Source organism: Anarhichas minor, unplaced genomic scaffold (genome assembly GCF_050575085.1).
Source record: "Anarhichas minor isolate MPS153535 unplaced genomic scaffold, ASM5057508v1 ptg000017l, whole genome shotgun sequence".
NCBI lineage: Eukaryota > Metazoa > Chordata > Actinopteri > Perciformes > Anarhichadidae > Anarhichas > Anarhichas minor.
Window position 1 is genome coordinate 2306923 of NW_027466463.1, and position 18854 is coordinate 2325776.

Consider the following 18854-nt stretch of genomic DNA (forward strand, 5'->3'; position numbering starts at 1 on the left):
TGGTTCTCTGCCGGAAACCGGTGGATTGCTCCCTCCAGGTGGGGATGGAGTGCCTACCTCAAGCGAAGGAGTTTAAGTATCTCGGGGTCTTGTTCACGAGTGAGGGTAAGATGGAGCGGGAGATCGACAGGCGGATCGGTGCGGCTGCAGCAGTAAAGCAGGCGCTGCAACGGACCGTCTTGGTGAAGAGGGAGCTGAGCCGGAAGGCAAAGCTCTCAATTTACCACTCGGTCTACGTTCCTACCCTCACCTATGGTCATGAACTCTGGGTCGTGACCGAAAGGACAAGGTCGCGGCTACAAGCGGCCGAAATGAGTTTCCTCCGTAGGGTGGCCGGGCTCAGCCTTAGAGATAGGGTAAGGAGCTCGGTCATCAGGAGGGAGCTTGGAGTCGAGCCGCTACTCCTTCGCGTCGAAAGGAGTCAGCTGAGGTGGTTCGGGCATCTAATTAGGATGCCTCCTGGACGCCTCCTACTGGAGGTTTTCCAGGCACGTCCAACTGGGAAGAGACCCCGGGGAAGACCCAGAACACGCTGGAGAGATTACATCTCCCAGCTGGCCTGGGAACGCCTCGGGATCCCCCAGAATGAGCTGGAACATGTTGCTGGTGAGAGGGAGGTCTGGGTCGGCCTGCTTGGCCTGCTGCCACCGCGACCCGACCCCGGATAAGCGGTGGAAAATGGATGGATGGATGGATGGATCATATTTTTCTCAAATGATGTAGAGATTTTTAGGCATTCTATGATCGCACATAGCTTGGAAAACAGTGCATACAACTGCCGTAAAGGGAAAAAGAATCTCCCCCTAGATTTGGGCTGAGCCTAAAATCCTAACTTTATAGAAGTGCAATACTAAATCACATAGTGCCCCTTCAGAGGGTGCCCATATAGACAGTAATTGGGTGTCGTGATAGTCGCTTCACTAGAAGAACTATGGTTATTGGGGAAGCATCGACACCACTTTATTTTTCAGACCAAGTACAAGTACTTACATTTGAGTACTTGCCTATACAAAGTACCAATATGAGTACTTAATAATACCATTATAGTTCTAATATAACTTTGAAAACATGAAAAGCATAGTTCTTTGCTGTAGGGATGTTCATAATTAACCATTTCACCGTGCTAGCTGTTGAACAGCTGAAAAAAATATTATCAATCAAAAGAGCTGTCCAAAACTCAGAGGAGGGGCTCATCAGATAAAGCACAGGAACCAGGCGGCAGCCTCCAGCTCTGGTCATGAATTTAATGGTCATGGTTCCTCTGGTTGCAAAAAGAAGTCAGACTGTTGTTACGTATGGTTCTATGTCCTGCTGTGAGTGTTTGTGCTTGGGTGTGTGTGCGCATGTGTGTGTGTTCTGTGTCTTTTGAGTTCTAGGTGCAGCTCCCTGACGAGTGATTGATTGACGGTCATTTGAGCTTCAGCCTCTATTATTTAAAGCTGAGTGGAACGACTGCATGATGACACCAGCTTGGATACACCATGAAGTACAGACGCCTGTTATCTTGAGATAAAGGAACATAATGAGACATGAGTCATTTTGAAATTGAACAATCAACTCAGGATAATGGCTTTAAAAAAGACAATATGAGCTTCTTTTGCCACATTGAGATAACTTAAAGTGATGATGATGGAAAAGCTGTTATGTTCAGATAATTAGATTATGAAGATGTGATCTGGAGGTAGTGGCGAAGAAAGCCAGAAACAGTTGAAGCCATTAATAGGACAAAATGAAATAGAGTAAAAATTTGAATAAAGTGTAAGAATATTCACTGTATCCATAACTTGACTCTACTGAATGAATGTACCGTGATGGAACCAGTAACAAGCTCTGCATTAGTGCAGGAAGGACACAGCGATGGACATTTATACATTACACAGGTAGGAGTGAGTAATATATACAGGCATGTACAGACACAGACATGTGGGGGAGCATGGGGCGCACATTGTTCTAATGAAGAGCAAAGAGAGAAACTGCTTTTACCTAACTTTATAGTTCAGTTATAGATTTATTTTCATATATAAATGTGGCAGACTTGTCCCTTGGGTGACATGATGCAAAGATGTGTCCCAAGATTTAATTTACTTTATATCATTTGATTCTTTATTCTCTCCTCTTTTTTTAGTTTTCTTATATTTCATCCGGCGTTTTGACTTTGTTTGATTTGTAAAACATTTTGAGTTGCATTTTGGTATGAAAGGTGTTACATTATATTAGAATTAAATTACATTCATTATTCATAATAATAATTAGCCAAAGCATACATAGTCATGTACAATTCATACACACTTAGACACTTACACACATGCACACAGTCTGTTGTATTTGTGCTATTTTAAATCATTTTAAATCATTACATAAAGCACATTTGTTTGTTTATTTGTTTTAATCTGAATTTAAAAGTCCAGTGAAGAACAGTGACTGCAGACTTTGTATTCAGATTATTTATCAATATCGTCTCAGCAACAACACAAGTGAATTGAGTTAATTACAACTTTAGTTTGCCTATGAATAGCAAAACAAATGCAACATTGACGTGGATATGAAAAATAAAAACACAAAGTGAAGAAGCTTGGTTTGGAGATCACCTTAAAGATAACGTATTTATAGTTCCACATAACTTCCAAGTCAACTTTGTTTGAGTTCAGATCAGATGGAGGTCTGATTAGTTATTATTACTGCAATATGACGATTCAGAGAGCAATCTCTCAGTATATTGTGTGTTCGAGGTGGTACAATCCAAGTTACTCCATCCTGCCAGAGCAGCAGTTCATCCGGCTGTTTCAGAGGCTACGTAGATCCGGGTTCCTGGAATTCAAGCCAGGAACTGTTGGATCTTCTTCACTGAATCCCCTCACGCAATAAAAGCCCGGGCCTGCATTTACAAACACTCTCTGTTCTGCTTCCCTTCATATTTCACAACTCTTTCTCTTATGTTGTACAACATAATAATAAAATAATAAATGTAATTATTTTAGGCTTTGTGACTCTGCTGACTAATACCACAGCTGATGTTTGATTGGTGGATATGGGAGAGGGAAGATGGAGGACATATGTGAGATAGAAAGCACAAGGGAAGTGTTAAATAAGAAAACTATTATATCAATATATAAATACTATTGATGATCCAAACTAATGAAAATGTACATTTATTTAATTGTTTTCGTCAGAATTTAGAAGTCCAGCCAAGAATGGGGACTGAAGATTAGCTATGCATAATTGCATTTCTTCTTCCTGTGTGACACTGGTTTATCTATATCCGCCTGTTAAATCAACAAACAAATACAAAATGAAAACTTCAAGCAAAACAGACATTATTGGGCAGATGAACAAATGAACAATAACAGATGAAGCTGTGACATACTGAATGCAGTGGGAGTAATAAATATGTCAAAATGTACAAAACGTGAAGCTAATGAAAAATAGTCAATATGAAACCCAGCTCGACACTAATCTATTCCCAGGTACAAGTAGCACACTGTCCTCATGGGGGTTAATGGTAGAGGAACACGGTTCACCCACAAACATACATTTGTCATCATTACAGGTCTTCAAAAGCTGTTTGGTCTTGTGTGCCACCCAGCAGAGCACATGAGCCACTGTTTGTTCTCTTTCAACACAAATCAGTGCATGGCCAATTTAACTCCTAGTTCCTCTGCACTGAGAGGTGTAGACATGACTAACTGGTTCCAGGCTGCAATAAGAACTCTGTTACCTGCAGTGTTAATAGTGGGTCCTGTGCGTATGTGCCCTTATAAAAAACAATCTGTCACATTATGGAGATTTCTCTCCCTTTTGGAGACAACAAACTGGTCCCAAAACCCATTCAATAATATAGACTTGGTTTATGGTTAAGACCAGTGGTTGACTCAGCTTTAAAGGTGAAGTTAGGATGATGAACAGGTGTTGTGTTTCAACATTGGCCTGTCCCCGTGGCGGGCCGTGCATTTTATACCTGGGCCTTCTGTGCTGTCCTACTGAGCTACGGTTATTTGTTTCTAGGAGTGTAACAATACACGTATTCATATTAAACCGTTCGGTACGAGGCTTACGAACAGAACAATACCTTTGAATAATACTAGTGCATTTGGAAAATGCAGAAGCTTAAACTGTGGGAAATATAATGTTTTTTGTGGACTGCACTCATGTAACAGACAACGGGCTGTGACCTCTGAACCCAGAACAATAACAAAAATCAGCTGAGGCCCCGCGTGTGTTCAGGGAGGCTAAGCTAACCTAGCTTAGCAGGAAACAACAGCAGTTAGCTGTTCCCTACTGATTCAAACAGAGAATCAAATGTCCGAAATAACCCCGCGATGACGGGATGCTTCGTCATTAACGGACAAGTCAGAACCAATGTAATTAACACAATGACAAGAACAAACTCACAAGAACCAGTCACATATATTTATATGACAACAAAGCAACAAATCAATCCAGCAACACTGCAGCGCTACAGCACGAGCCATTCATACTATTCATATTATTCATATTATTCGTAAGAACGACACCATAGACAAATGAACACAGTAGTAACACTACTGCAGACGTAAAAACACAAAGCACTTCACTTACCACAGCTGCCTTCACTTAAAGACAAAGTCCATCCTCCTTTCTTTGTTAACAAAGTCAGTAACTCCCAAATCCATTTCTCCTCCTTCAGCCATTGAGTGTTAAAAAACTTCTCTTACATATGTTTCAAGCTGAACTCTTACTAAACACTAAGATCTGCTAGCTAGCTTTCTGTTTGACAAAAGTCACGCTGGCCCACTGACCAATCACGGCGCACGTTAATGCAGACGTACTTAGCAGGCTACCTGGGTACCACCGGCATGTCAAAGAATATGCCCAACATGTCAAACTAAAGATCTGATTGGTTGAAGACTATGACAATCAACAATATCATCCCCATTCACTTAAACTGCAAAGTCTACCTAGAGGGCATCGGGCCTCTCTCCTTACAAAGAGACATAGGGGCTGAATCTGATTGGATAAAAGCTCTCCTTAAAACAAGCTGTGCTGGAAGCAGCGCAACTGAGGAAGACAGGAGCTGTGCAATGAGCAAATAAGATAATGGGGGGAAAATGATAATACATGTAGTGTATTTATGAAAAATTATTAAATTATAAAATAGCTATAAGTTTGTGATTGTGTTTAGGCCAGCAGAGAAGGCTTAGCTGGCCCTGACGGCCCACCACTGGCCTGTCCATCTCTGAAGATGCTGCTGAAACCGTTTCAAGTCCAAAAACAGTTTTAAAAACAATAAAAAATGTGAGTCAAGTTATGCATTTAAGTCATTAAATGCATAACTTGACTCACACTTAACACTTCTATTAGATATAATAAAAAGAATGCTGAAGGCCTGCAGAGGTTGCACCCTTCTCCAGCCACTTCAGAAAATAGACTTTTCAGATTGGTTTGAAATGTTTAAAGATGAAGCTTTGCCCCTTTTCAGTCAGTTCAGTTATTCGTATGTTGTTGTTCATCTGTTTATGCATTATTAGAGTCAAATAGGTTGTGAGTTGTATTTGTCACCAACAAATCATGAGCGCATCTTAGCAAGTGAATTCTCATTGCTGCCTTCGCATCATATGCTCTATACCGCTTGTAAAAGTAACCAATGTTCAAAGTTCTTTATCCCCCTTCTGTCCATCTTCAAGTCATCTCATTTGCAATAAATGCTTTTGCACAGCTTCTGTCCTCTCTCAGTGTTTTTAGATATTTTAGGATATTTATGTTATTTATTAACATCATTATCAACAAATCCACGTCCCATTTTTAAAAACAAGTCTGAGTATGGGGGACAATTGCGGTTTGTATTAATTCAATCAAACACGACAGCAGTGGTCCTTGCAGACACATCTTGCGGAGATCTGCACTCTACTGAGTGCACCTTGTTTTTCTGTTGCTTTTTGTCTTTTTTCGTTTTATTCTGTGTGCATGATGTGCATCCAGGCAACTTCCTGTACCCGTTAGCAATCATCTTAGACATCATTGCAACTCTCTTTCAACGTTTTCCACTAACAGTAAATGACACTTTATAATTATAGGAACTGAACCAGTTGCACAATTCCACTGCTAATCATGTAAACTCTTCATGTTACTTTCTCTTTCTTTACTTGTAAATTAGCATACATCTGAATATAATGCTGGAGTGAACAATATATTTTGATATTTGTGTTTCTCAATGACAGGCTCTGTTTCCTCTTGTCCCTCTCTCCCCCTCCCCCTCGGCTCCCCTCCCTCCCCGTGTCTCTGTGGCTGCTGGCGACACTAGTATCGATGTATGCAGTGTTTTCTCTCATTAATTTATCAGTTCAGTGGAGGGGGGGGGGGTCTCTCAGCGTGGGGAGATAATGGCTTCCATTTGGCCAAGGTCAACAGTCAACACATTCCACAGTCGTTCAAATATAACCACACATTAACTTGTTTCCACCAGTACCACAAGGGAACACACACACACTGACGCACAGCTAATAGATAGTTAGTGAGCGGTGGTGATACTGTCCTGCCTGTTTATGACGGTTTCATGCTATTAAAAAGGTGATTCAAAGTCTCTGATCTCTGCTCAGAATATCCGCTCAATACCAGAGAGGTTAACTTATGATAACACAGACAAATGAAGTACTTTGTCCACCCGATGACACCTGATGTCGCCATCTGTTCGGGAACTGAACAGTGTTTTATAGTTAAGGCATATATTGGCTCAGTGTTTCAGGGTTTTCATTAGGTTACAATGATTGGGTTAGGTTCACTTTCACTTCATTTATTGAAAAGTAAAAACACCCTGGGTGAGTCAACGTGGTCTACATTTTTGGTATACAACATAGTGATACAAAAGTGACTTTTATTTTCATATTCCTCAGTGCCATAAAGCTTCATATTTGTCCAAAATATATAAAAAATACGTCAGTGAGCCACACTGTTGCACCGGATGACATGTTCCGTCATTACCATGAACACACACTGTAGTTTATTTTCACTCCGTCCCACACACACCGTCCTGCTGCCACAAATACTCACTAGAGCAGCAAGTGGGAATTAATACGCCGCTGAAAATAGTCCCCAACAAATGCAGTTTCTTGCTGTTTGAGTAGCGTTTGGTTAAAAACTGCTGTTAAACTGAACTATATATTTGTGAGGTGTTTGTAAAGATCTTCAGCAGGAAGTAGGAACCAATGGGTTTGTGGCTGAGTATCACAGATAACGTCTAATGTTTTGTTGCCTAAACCTAGCTGTAGTTATTGTAACCATGATGTTTTTCCTAAACCTTTTATCTCAAGAAATCAGTCTTACGAAGTAGCACGGAAAAAAATCCAGAAAATTCAGCATGAAACCACTGAATTGTATTTCGTGTCGCAATCTACCTTGAGACTGTGTTGATTTGTCATGACAAATAAAGTCCTTGAATTCCTGCATGACATATTGATCACATTAATTGCGTAAAACAATGATTTCAGAATTCTGCAATTATTGTTGAAAGCATGTCATCTTCTACATGTAAGCTAGCTTTCTGTCACATTTGTATCATCAGGAGGAGGAACAGCGTGGGACCATTAATGTTAGGACAAGGCAAGTTGGTAAGTGGTTCGGGTAGATCTCCAGGAAATGAATGTAAGTCAATGTAATGTCCTCTGAAGAGATGTAAATGGGACTGTGTGTGTTTGTGTGTGTCTGTGTGTATATAACCTTGTGGGGCAATAAATCTGATCAAACAGTCACATTGTGGGGACTGGGGTTAGGATTTGGTAGCGATAAGGTTTGGGTAAATCTGCAGGAAATAAAGGTAAGTCAATGTAATGTCCCCGAAAGTCATGAAAATGTAACATAATGTCCTAAAGTGATAGAAACATGAGTGTGTGTGTGTGTGTGCGTGTGCGTATAGGTGTGTGTGTGTGTTTGTGCGTGTGCATATAGGTGTGTGTGTGTGTGCGTGTAGGTGTGTGTGTGTGTGTATGCGTGTGTGCGTGTGCGTATAGGTGTGTGTGTGTGTGTGTGCGTGTGTGTGTGTGCGTGTAGGTGTGTGTGTGTGTGTGTGTGTGCGTGCGTGTGTGTGTGTGTGTGTGCGTGTAGGTGTGTGTGTGTGTGTGTGTGTGTGTGTGTGTGTGTGTGTGTGTGTGCGTGCGTGCGTGCGTGCGTGCGTGCGTGCGTGTGTGTGCGTGTGTGTGTGTGTGTTAATTGACCAGATCAGACAGGCACTTTGGAATCAAACAGCTATCTTCTGGACATTTCACCCGTCAACTGTGTGGGCTATTTCTCCAAATGTTGACTTTACCCTGCACAATTTGTGAACCATTACACAATACAGGGGCTGAGATCAATGTGCATACTGTTGGTTTTGGAGAAGTCTCTTATGTGTGCGGCCATTGAACCTCAGTAATATAACACAAACAAAGTTATAAGACAATGAGCTTTAATCCTTAGAAGAAACATCACAATGTTATTTATTTTGTAATATTTCCAAATTCAGCCTGAAAATCACAGTCGGTCAGTTTAGCTGTCAGCCTCATGCTGTGATCATGTGTTGTATTAAAAAGTACTGTGAAGGTATTGTATAAACAATCAGCCCGCTGGTATCTTCCTGTGGTCCCTGCTGTTCTGAGGCTTCACTCAATCATTAACCTAATCTACTTACTGAAAAACTCACACTGTGTTTGCATGAGAACTCAATGATAAGCTATTTGAAGTTGAATGTGCTGATGGGACGACCATTGACATGCACTAAACTGTTTGCTAATCTGTGGCTGCCTCTGATTCCTCAGTGAAACAGCAGAGCGAAGAGCGACGACTGGGTTTGCATCTTGAAGTCGGGCCTTTATGTATGCAGCATTTACTCTCCAACAACAATGAGCTTCATGCTGTTTTACTCACATAGGTTCACAATTAGTTCAGCTGGTCGGGTCCTAAAGACAACTTTAAAAGTTCTCCAAAGCACTTTGAGGTTCAGCATCTTCCCCAAGAGCACATGGAGGGGTTCTTATCATAGACAGACTGTATCTACGGCTCTTGTTACCTGAGGGGAGGTGACGTTATGAGCAGGAGCGTCGTCCACTAAACCAAAAATGTTACACAAATGAAAACAACGAATGAAAGATATTTATTCAAAAACATTTCCTTAGGATACATATTGTCACAGGTAAATCAAAGTATAATGTTAATCTTCTTCAAAGACACTACAGAGGACAGAGAGCTTCCTGTCCCAACTCCACCAATCAAATTCTCCTCTTTGGGTTACAGATTGTCCTGGCGGACAAATTAAAGTAGAAATAATGTCCACTGTTATAGATTATCTAAAGCAAGCAAGTTCCATATCAGTGGGACTGATAACTTTCCCTTTAAAACTCATCCAAAGCATATTAGACAATAGAATATCAGTTCAAATGCTGATTACACATTAATGTGTAAATGTGTAAATGATATAATAATACTCTGAAAGGGCCAATTTGCATCGTCAGTAACTATGCTTTTGATAAGTGCTTTTTACTGATATTACTATTGTACTTTGCCCGTATTCAAGCAAAACGTCAAGTCATTTATAAATAGCACTTTTTATTACACACATCTATAACACATTATAAGCTTATAATGTGTTATAATCTGTTGATAGCACTGTATAGTTACAAGCACTCATATATATTCTTAATGCTTTATAACAATCATTATAACACATTATATAGTATTTTATAATTACTTGTAAGGTCAAGTAATACTTTATAATTCATGTGATTCTTTTTAAAAGAATCATAATTCTCATATATATTATCATCTTATTTTATAATGCATTATAATCAGTTAAAATGCATTAAAATATGATTATAAATGACTGTGATCTGTTTTTGCTTTAAATAAAGTGAACATTTTTTTAAATATATACAAGAACAGCACACGAAACGTTGAAATAATTTTTACTTTACTCAAAACAATGATCAGATGATTTGTCACAATATCATAATTAACACTAACATGATTATAGTGAATTATAAAAAGATTATCATGTATTGCAACCAATGTTAGTGAGTGACCAGCAGTATTATGAAACTTGATCTTATCATTATAAAATGCTTTACAATGTGTTATTATTGTTGTAAAAAATTATAACAATTTAAGTGCGTATAACTAATCATACAGTGCTGTAAACATGGGGGTTATAAGTGTGTTTATAATGTATGATAGACATGGTCGTCATAAGTGATATACTGATGATTATTGGTCAGCAGCTTATATGCAACATTGTTATGTGGTTACATCTTCAGCCTGCTTTAACTTAGTGTTCCTACATTACCTTATTAAAACTTTCATTCTTTAAATGGCTTTGACTGCAATTATTACCAATTCAGGTTTACATACGTATTACATTTATTGTTGTTATTTTCAAGTGCTATATCAATATCAGGTTAATTGTTTTGTTTTCACTTATTTATTTATTTTTGCAGAGTTGTAGATGTTCCAAACATTACGTCATTCATTGTTTTGCTTTTTCCTGCAATTTTAAGAAATACAAAATAATAAATCAGTCAATTTCATCAGAGCTCCATCCGAAAGTGACAAGTTATTCCTACCAAAAAAATAAATAGTTTATTAGATATTATCACCCAACCAAACATCATTTGCTACATTGATTATTTATTGTAATATCACATTTTAAGGCAACGACTTATGAACCTGAGCACTCATCATCCCAGACGATACACACACGTTACCGGAGGAACTCTTGGGCCTATACGGTTATTTACAGTGATCCACATAACAGAGACATCAACACACACACAACAGAGTGCTCGAGGTTTACAACAGTCCCCGTGAGAGGCCCTGGATGTGAGGACATGTTTTATTGTTTTAGATGCTGATGTATGAATATTATAATAGTATGTCAACATAAAAAGACTCCAGTGGAGTGACGGTGAGAGCCAAAGGAGTCCAAAAGTCATAGCGGACCCAGTGTCAGTGTGGAGCCATGTGCTTCACAGCTATGGGTTCAGCGTGAAATCGTCTTCGTCCTCGATGTCCAGCTCCTGGTCCGTATCGTCCGAGACGTCAGAGTCCAGCTCCGTGTGGGGCTGCAGCTGCTGCTGCCGCGGGGACCCGGAGCGCATCACGCAGCGGTCCGCCTGCGCCGGCTTGGAGGCCGGGAGTGTCTGTCTCTGCTCCAGGCTCCGGGTCCCGGAGGACTCGGTCGCCTCGTCTCCTCTATTGCTCCTGCCGGCGGGGGAACCGTCGTCCTCCGTCTCCCTCTTACCCCCCGGGAGATTCTCCTGATGCAAGAAACGTTCTATGAATTCAGAGGCCTGCATCGCTGCCCTTAGTACGGGACTATATTCTAATGCAAGGAGCGTTTAATGTGACATAAGTCAAAACGCCTCACCTGTTTCAGTCTCCGCCACTTCGCTCGTCGATTTTGGAACCACGTTTTGACCTGAAAGACGAAATGAAAATAAACATTTTATTTAAGTTTCATCAATCAATATCCAATATTTAGACTCCTGAGTGCTCATCAGAATCATGTTTATCATTATTATATTATTATTATTATATTATTATTATTATTATTATTATTATTATTATTATTATGTTAGTCCAAAATGATGTGAAGCTGTTCAAATATACATTCCAGGGATTCGATTCTTAAATGCTTGATACTTATATTACAAAGGTGGAATGCACACAAACAGCGTGCTCACCAGAATCAGAATCCGGATTATTGCAAAGAAGCTTTAGCACAAAGGGATTTCTTTTCGTGTATTGGTGCAAAACATAGAGAAATCCAAGATAAAAGCATAAGACACAAAAGAAAATACAATACAAATATTAAACTTACTATAAAATATGCACAGGAAACATAAATACAGAAGAGAAAATATACAATAAAAGGATGAAGTGGTAGAAGAATAGATACAAGAAAAATAGAATAGAATAAAAATACGATACAAATATGAAAAAACACTATACAAATAGGTATAAGAAATATAAATAGAGAAAATAAGAATTATGAAAATGTCTTGTAAACATATGTACAAGAAACAAATATTGAATAGAGAAATACAATAACAAAACATGGAAAAAGACTATAAAAATATGTACAATATATCTGAATTAATAATGGAGCTGTGCAGCTTTTTAAACGTGTTTTTGTACAGAATTATGAAACGTTATTTAATTGATCCGTATTTGACACAATTAAAGCCATCATTGGCAAAGTTTTTCAGCCAGCTGGACTGGACTAATAGCTGCTCCCATTCCAACTCGTCACATACTGACGCTTTGTCTACAATTTCCACTGAGCACTGAAGAGGTGCCCTTGGGCAAGGCACCCCTAACTGGTATATGGTCCTGTGTGTATGTGGGTCTGTGTGTGTTTATTTCTTGGTCCTATCTGCCTCAGATGTTCTCTCTCTCTGATAAACAGCCTGCTGGGGTTTCTTAACATTGTAGATGTTAGCATCGCTGTGCATCGTGGTCTGTCTCTCATTCATGACAACCCCCACCCTCTCTCTCTCTCTCTCTCTCTCTCTCTCTCTCTCTCTCTCTCTCTCTCTCACAGGCTGTTGTGGGTGAAATGGGCTCCGATTGGAACCGGACTCAGACGGTCTCACCTGTCTCTCGCTAAGTTGCAGCATCTTGGCCAGTCGCTTCCTCTCCGGGGGCGAGAGGTACTTCTGCGTCTCGAACTTCTTCTCAAGCTCGATCGTCTGGTCGTTCGAGAAGCGGACCTGGCCGCCCTTTCTCTTGTGCAAGGGCCGCTGTATGAAGGGAGTCCACAGCAGAGGTTTCCCTTTGGAGAAGGAAGAGACGGGGCCGGGGATTCATTCAAGGTCCACGTGTACACATCATATCCACCAGTCTGTTTTTAATCTCCACACTAGTCACACAGAATGGCACCAGCACACATCTATGGAGCAGACTGTCATTTAATAACTTATATTGTGCATGGCCCAAATACATAATGTCTATTCAAATAGTTACATATGTGATTTAACAGTCAGTGATTATTATTGAAATGATAATGATTATGATTGTAATTACTATTACAATTATTTATATAATAATAATTATAATAATTACTATCATAATCATTTTAACATTATGATCATGATTATTATGAATAGTATCATTATTATTAGTTAATTGTTGTTAATTGTGAATAATCATTATTTTAAATTATGATACTGTTCAATATAACTGAAATATTTAAAGAGAAAAAAAGAATAATAAAGTGCGCAATACTATTTATTTGAGCTGCACCAGTCTAATAAACATGATGTTGTTGTTTCAGATGACTATTGATCAGATTGATGTGAGAGAAACGTCTCCGCCGTGTAATCAGGGCTGTTATTATGTTATTATATATAAATATATATATTTTGTCTGGTCTGGTTTCCTCTCCTCTTAGACCTGGAACAGACAACAGCACAGGCTGCGGCCGCCACGCTGCTCTTTTTTAGAGGAAGGTCGTGACAGAGTGAAAACTATGGCCAAATATCCGCTTCACGTGCTTCCTGCTCCGCGGTGCGATTAGAGGCGATGGTCCAAACAGACGCTCGCGTCCTCTGCTCCACTGACACCACATAAATCTGCTGTGGTCCGAACGTCTTACTGCTGCTCTTTTCCTATAAGGAAGTGAGCTAATCCAGTCCCCACGAGGTATACTCTTAACGCAAACAACAACAAATATATCAGCAAAGGAAACATTATGTAGAATACAGCTCGGATTCATGAGACGAGTCCTTTTCTTAGGTTGATGATATTTAGGCTACAGAAAGTCTTTATGAACGCTTCTAGTTCTATTTGAACACTTCTCTTCCTGCTAATGTTAGCCTGCAGCTAACTGCTGCATTTCAATCTGTAGCTTAATGAAAGGACACATTTATGCATGGAGTCAAACTATTTCGTTGAGCGAAAATGCAAACTAAATAGACGTAATACGACCACAATGACTGCACATCAGCCTTACTTCATATCTTTGTAATCTGATCACATTGTCCTCACATGTGCGGCCTAATAAGCGGTACAGTCTATTTGTAAATGATTCCTTTGTGGGGTCAAACTGAAATCAAATATTTTATAGACGTCTTTTAATTTGCGCATTTTCCAGCACTTTACATTTTTTAAGCACTTTGTTTGTATTTAACGGGCCCCTTCCCTCCTCGAGCGCTATCGTTTAAAAACTCCCCAGAATGAGACTCGGTCTCTTCTTGTGAGATCCCACTGTGGGCCCACTGGGCCCCCGTTTGCTTTGCCTCCCCTTCTCGCCGCCCGCAACCAGAAAGAAAGTCAGCCACATCCTCTCGGGGCCCGACAGAGGAAGTGCAACAATATGCGAAAAACGGATCCCGGGCTATCAGAGGCCGAGTGTTTCCTGAATGCGTCTGTATTGAGGATGTCGATAAAATAATCAGCAGCGCGCAGCGAGCTCCCGAGGAAGCGGCTGGCCGGGGTGAGCCGGGAAAACATTCAACAGCTTCTGAAAGCAGATTTACTCCTCTGGGCTTCCGCTACGAACGGAAAAGGCCTGCTGGTTCAGCGCAGCACAGAGCCAGACGGCCCGCTTGTCGCACTACATTTAAAAAGGAAACCAGCTCTCCCAGTCTAACCCAACCGGTCTACTGTGGACTCAAACCTCTAAAACGATTTCATGTAAACCAGTTAACAAATCTCAGGCCTACACGAGCCCTGATTCCCCGGTGGGGGTCACATATTCAATAGTGCACTTTAACCCGACATGGCATCTTCGAATTTCGAATCATTATGAGAGCAACAACCTAAGAATTCAGTTTTTTAAATATTTGAATGCGTGTAGAATAAGTGTCTTCCCTGTCGGAGGGCCTTTTGGTGCTCACATGAACACGCGCTCATAAAGCAAGTCAGATAATAAGTGATTCAGGGGGTTTAGTCAGCGCCGATTTGTTCTCTTGATGTTTCAGAACAATGGGAGTCAGGAAAAAGAGTCAAGGTTGCCATGCACCCCCCCCCCCCCCCCCCCCCCCAAAGACCTCTGTCACAATAACAACGTGACTCATGTGTGCGCGGGCCAGGCGTCGTGCACAATGTTCTCCTTTTGGGATCGAAGACTTGAGAAAAGACATGGGGACACACGCGTCACTCACCCTGAGATCTGCTGCTCATGTATACAGGCTTCATGGAACTATGCAGACTGACTGCCTTGCGTTCGACACGCATGCACGGCCAAGCGTGATATACTTATGCAAACACATGGTTTCGTTGGCACTGAAACGAAGCTTGAAGACACAACAGTTGTCCTGTAGAAGGCTAACAAAGGTCTCAATGGTGCCACATCAGCCAAGCGAGTACGACTTCGTTTTGGACTAAACGGATTTCATCTCTCACAGAGGGAAGCATAACTTATTCTACTGTACAATAAAGCACGCAACATGCAAACTATATATATAAACTCATCTATTTTTTCATGTAGCCTACAATCCAGAAGCACTACAGATACCGACAGTGCCATCAGGCCAACCAAAACAAACGTGGTGCTGTCAATTACACCGTCTATAGACTCCACACACGTCCAACTTACCGAGAGGGTCGTGCCTCAGCAGCGCGTGTGCGTACTCCCCCATGGAGCGGTGGTGCTGGTGGTGGAACGGGTAGATGGAGCCGGCGAAAGCCCCGGCGGAGGCGTACGTCGCGGTCAGGGCGGCGGCGTGGTGAGACAACGCCGGGTGGATCGGCGTGGGCTCGTAAATCGGCGTCCTGTAAGGCGAGATGAGACTCGTGAAGGAGGAGTTGGGCGACGGGAGAGTCGGCGTGGGAACGATCGGAGTGGAGCAGCAGGAGGAGGAGGACGAAGAGGGTGAGGAGGTGTTGGCGGTGGCGGTCCTCCCCAGGATGTCCTCGATGTAGAAGGGTGTCGGGTGAGCCGGCTGGATGGGAGTCGGTGCGTAAAGCGGGACGTTCATGGTGCCGTTTTGCCGCCGATGCGCGCTGGAGCTGAATTAACAGAAAGCTGCGTCCGTCTCCCCCTGTCTCTCCTACAGCCTTCCTCTTTGTCGACAGTGTCTCAGAAGAACTTCTTCACAGACTACCAAACACACTGTAACTTTCAGCGCTGGCTACCCGAAGCACGTTACAGAGAGAGTCCGTTAGACTGTTGTGCTGTCCATCAGGTGGTTGAGGCGGTGGACTAGCTCGACTCTCGGTCCAACTGTTGGGGCTGTTATCTGGCTGCAGGCGGAGAAGGGAGGAGATAAGCGCACGGCAAACTTCCTGCAGGTGGCTATGGAGGTCGTTTCTGATTGGCTTACTCGCGGCTCCGATCGAGCACACAGTGATTCAATGACGGGAGGGAGGAGATAATTGTCTTCCAGGAGAATCACATCAGTAGTACAGCCGATCACCTGGTGGCCTAAATAACGTACCGCGCTTGTGTTTTTATAAAGCCCAAAAGTGGTTGTTATGAGACCATCTGATACTTGAATCTCTCTTACAGAACGCTATATGCAGGAAGAGATCTGGTTATTATAACCAATCATATTTGGGAAAAGCAATTGTGTCAGTACATATCTTCACTGGAAAAAAACATATTTAACTACTGAGTTAAATTGTCAGGGATGGAAAACATGAGATTTGATCTCCCCACTGAGAAGATGAGAGGAGAACGTCCTCGTAGTATCTCCTGCTGCTCCTGTCAGGTTTGTTGTCATTGTTTCTGATTGATTTATAGATCGACATTATATGTCCAGTGAGCCTTTTGGCAACAGGGCTCGTCAAGACTGTTTCCCCGTCTGCATTTAGGAAGCCTGCTGCTTCTGTAATGTGATGGAGGTATGATCCTTCATTAATGTTAACGAACATCTATATCTTACAAAAAACCTAAAACCTGCCTTTCAAATGTAAAAGTACAGGAGTATTACAAGTAATATACACTACTATCAATGTTATATTATTACATTATCATTACTAACGCATTCCTTTGTGAGCAGCAGCTGGTTGCGACAGAGCTGTTGGGCAGTTTATTCAACAATACATCCATTTCGTAAAATGATGTGTTAAATCTTAATCTGCAAACTAACCAGTAACTCAGTTAGATGTAGACAGAAGAGACATGCAGAGCATGGCCTTACATTGAAAAAACCAATTCACAGTGAGCACAATCCAAACATGCTACATATTGAAATACATATTCTAAAGTGTTAATTGATCATTATGTTGATGTAAATGTAATTGATCTTTCTGCTTATCAATATCTAATATCAATAGAGTTCAGATGTATTACTGTATGTAGTCTGGTTTTGAATGAGTCTGTCATTCTGCTGTTAAATCCTCGGACAGATCAGCAGACCTCGGCACCAAACAGTACAGCAGAAGGACCCCTAAATAGGTCGTTTAGCATCTTCCTCCATTCTTCAATCCTTCATCGGGCTGGAGATGAAGAGAAGCGTCTGAAGTCTCAGAAGAGTTTTCCACCACCTCGGATCCACAGACAGAATACTGAATGCCACAGCATACTAAATATATATACAAGAAACACCAAAGAGCATCTGTTCTTTAGAGTAAACCATTTTTAATTTACAGTGTAAACTACCTTCACTGACATTAAGTGTACACACACACACACACACACACACACACACACACAGCATCATTCACATGTTATCCTTATGCTTTTCTATGAGGTGGACCCTTACTGCCAGATTGTTGGAACCTAAATAAAGACAGAAATCAAAACTTTTTAATCTTAAATTCTGTTTTTAGGTTTGTAACATCTGCCGGACTACAGATGAAAAAGATCCTCTTGGCTGAACTCTGGTGCATTTACACTGTTTTTATTAATGTGCACTGTCCCTTATCAAACAAACCAATACATCAAAATAAATATGGCTGGGTGTTTTATAATTAATTATTATAATATAATATATTATATATATATTTACAGCATACAGCTCCTGACCAATAGCTCCCCTCCTCCTCTCTGACATGCCTTTAGTTACAGTGAGACTGTTGGCCGTCTTTACAGGGCTGAAGCCTGACTACTTGTTGGCCTACATCTAGTATAACTATAACAAACTCCATCAGGAGCCAACCTGTCAAGTACCCAGGCTGGATCCTGCACTTTCATCTGCGACGTGAACTCTCCAGAAAAAGGGTCCAGACGACACGAGCTCGGTGTTGTGGCCCTGAATTGACGCACAGCCCAAACGTTGCGCTTAATGCTTCTTTGCCTAAACAAAGTGCAGCGTGTTATCTCCAACAATGTAATGCGGGTTAACTGCAGCGCTGCGGCTGAATGCAGAGTGATTTACTCATCATTTGAATGTTTGGACAGTTCCTGTGAAACCCACCGCGGCTATCAGGTGCTATAATGACACTAACGACTGCAAACGCAAATCGCTTTAACGGCTCCCCGAGTGCGAGTGCACGTTCATCCGTCACACGCGTGTCCCGCAGTGTTAAACATAGCCGTTTCGCGGTTACACCACCAACAGAGCGAGTCATGCTCGTGTTTATCTGTATTTTATTACCTGGTGACTTCACTAATGATACGGTCACGAGTCTCTCTTCAGCGTTGGGAGGAAGCCGTAGTGCTTCCGATCGATAAATCCGCGCACTAGTTAAATCCAATGTGTTCGATCTTTAAAGCGCGCGCCGCTAACTGGCAACTTTCTAACGGCTGTAATTTAGATAAAAGTGGACTCGGGAGAGCAAACAGGGATACGAGCAGCCTTGAAGACATGAAAGAAGTGAGCAAAGGGCTAATATTTGGACTGAGACAATCATTGCAGCGCATTGATCCGGCCCGGCTTAGCGCGGCGTCAGGCTCCTGTCCAGCAGGACGATTGATAACTGCTCCGCTCGGCTCCTCAGCTCCTCGGCTCCTCAGCGGCTGGCGCCATGCA

General features: G+C 41.5%; 1 protein-coding gene across 1 annotated transcript; it reads right to left on the minus strand.

Moving 5' to 3' along the window:
* Positions 1–9888: 9888 nt before the first annotated feature.
* hhex (hematopoietically expressed homeobox) lies at positions 9889–16234 on the minus strand. The gene is made up of 4 exons (XM_076093209.1): positions 15536–16234; positions 12591–12769; positions 11363–11413; positions 9889–11252 (listed from the first exon to the last, which is right to left on the minus strand). The coding sequence occupies exons 1-4, from the start codon at positions 15915–15917 to the stop codon at positions 10968–10970; spliced, it is 897 nt and encodes a 298-aa protein (XP_075949324.1). The 5' UTR covers positions 15918–16234; the 3' UTR covers positions 9889–10967.
* Positions 16235–18854: the final 2620 nt, after the last annotated feature.

What these genes read in the sequence shown, in the direction of transcription:
- hhex (XM_076093209.1), bottom strand. Translation starts at nt 15,917, where the DNA reads ATGAACGTCCCGCTTTACGCACCGACTCCCATCCAGCCGGCTCACCCG. An exon ending in GCTGAGGCACGACCCTCTCG is followed by an intron (nt 12,770 to 15,535) that starts GTAAGTTGGACG and finishes CCTTCTCCAAAG; the next exon opens with GGAAACCTCTGCTGTGGACT. An exon ending in AGTGGCGGAGACTGAAACAG is followed by an intron (nt 11,253 to 11,362) that starts GTGAGGCGTTTT and finishes TTCTTGCATCAG; the next exon opens with GAGAATCTCCCGGGGGGTAA.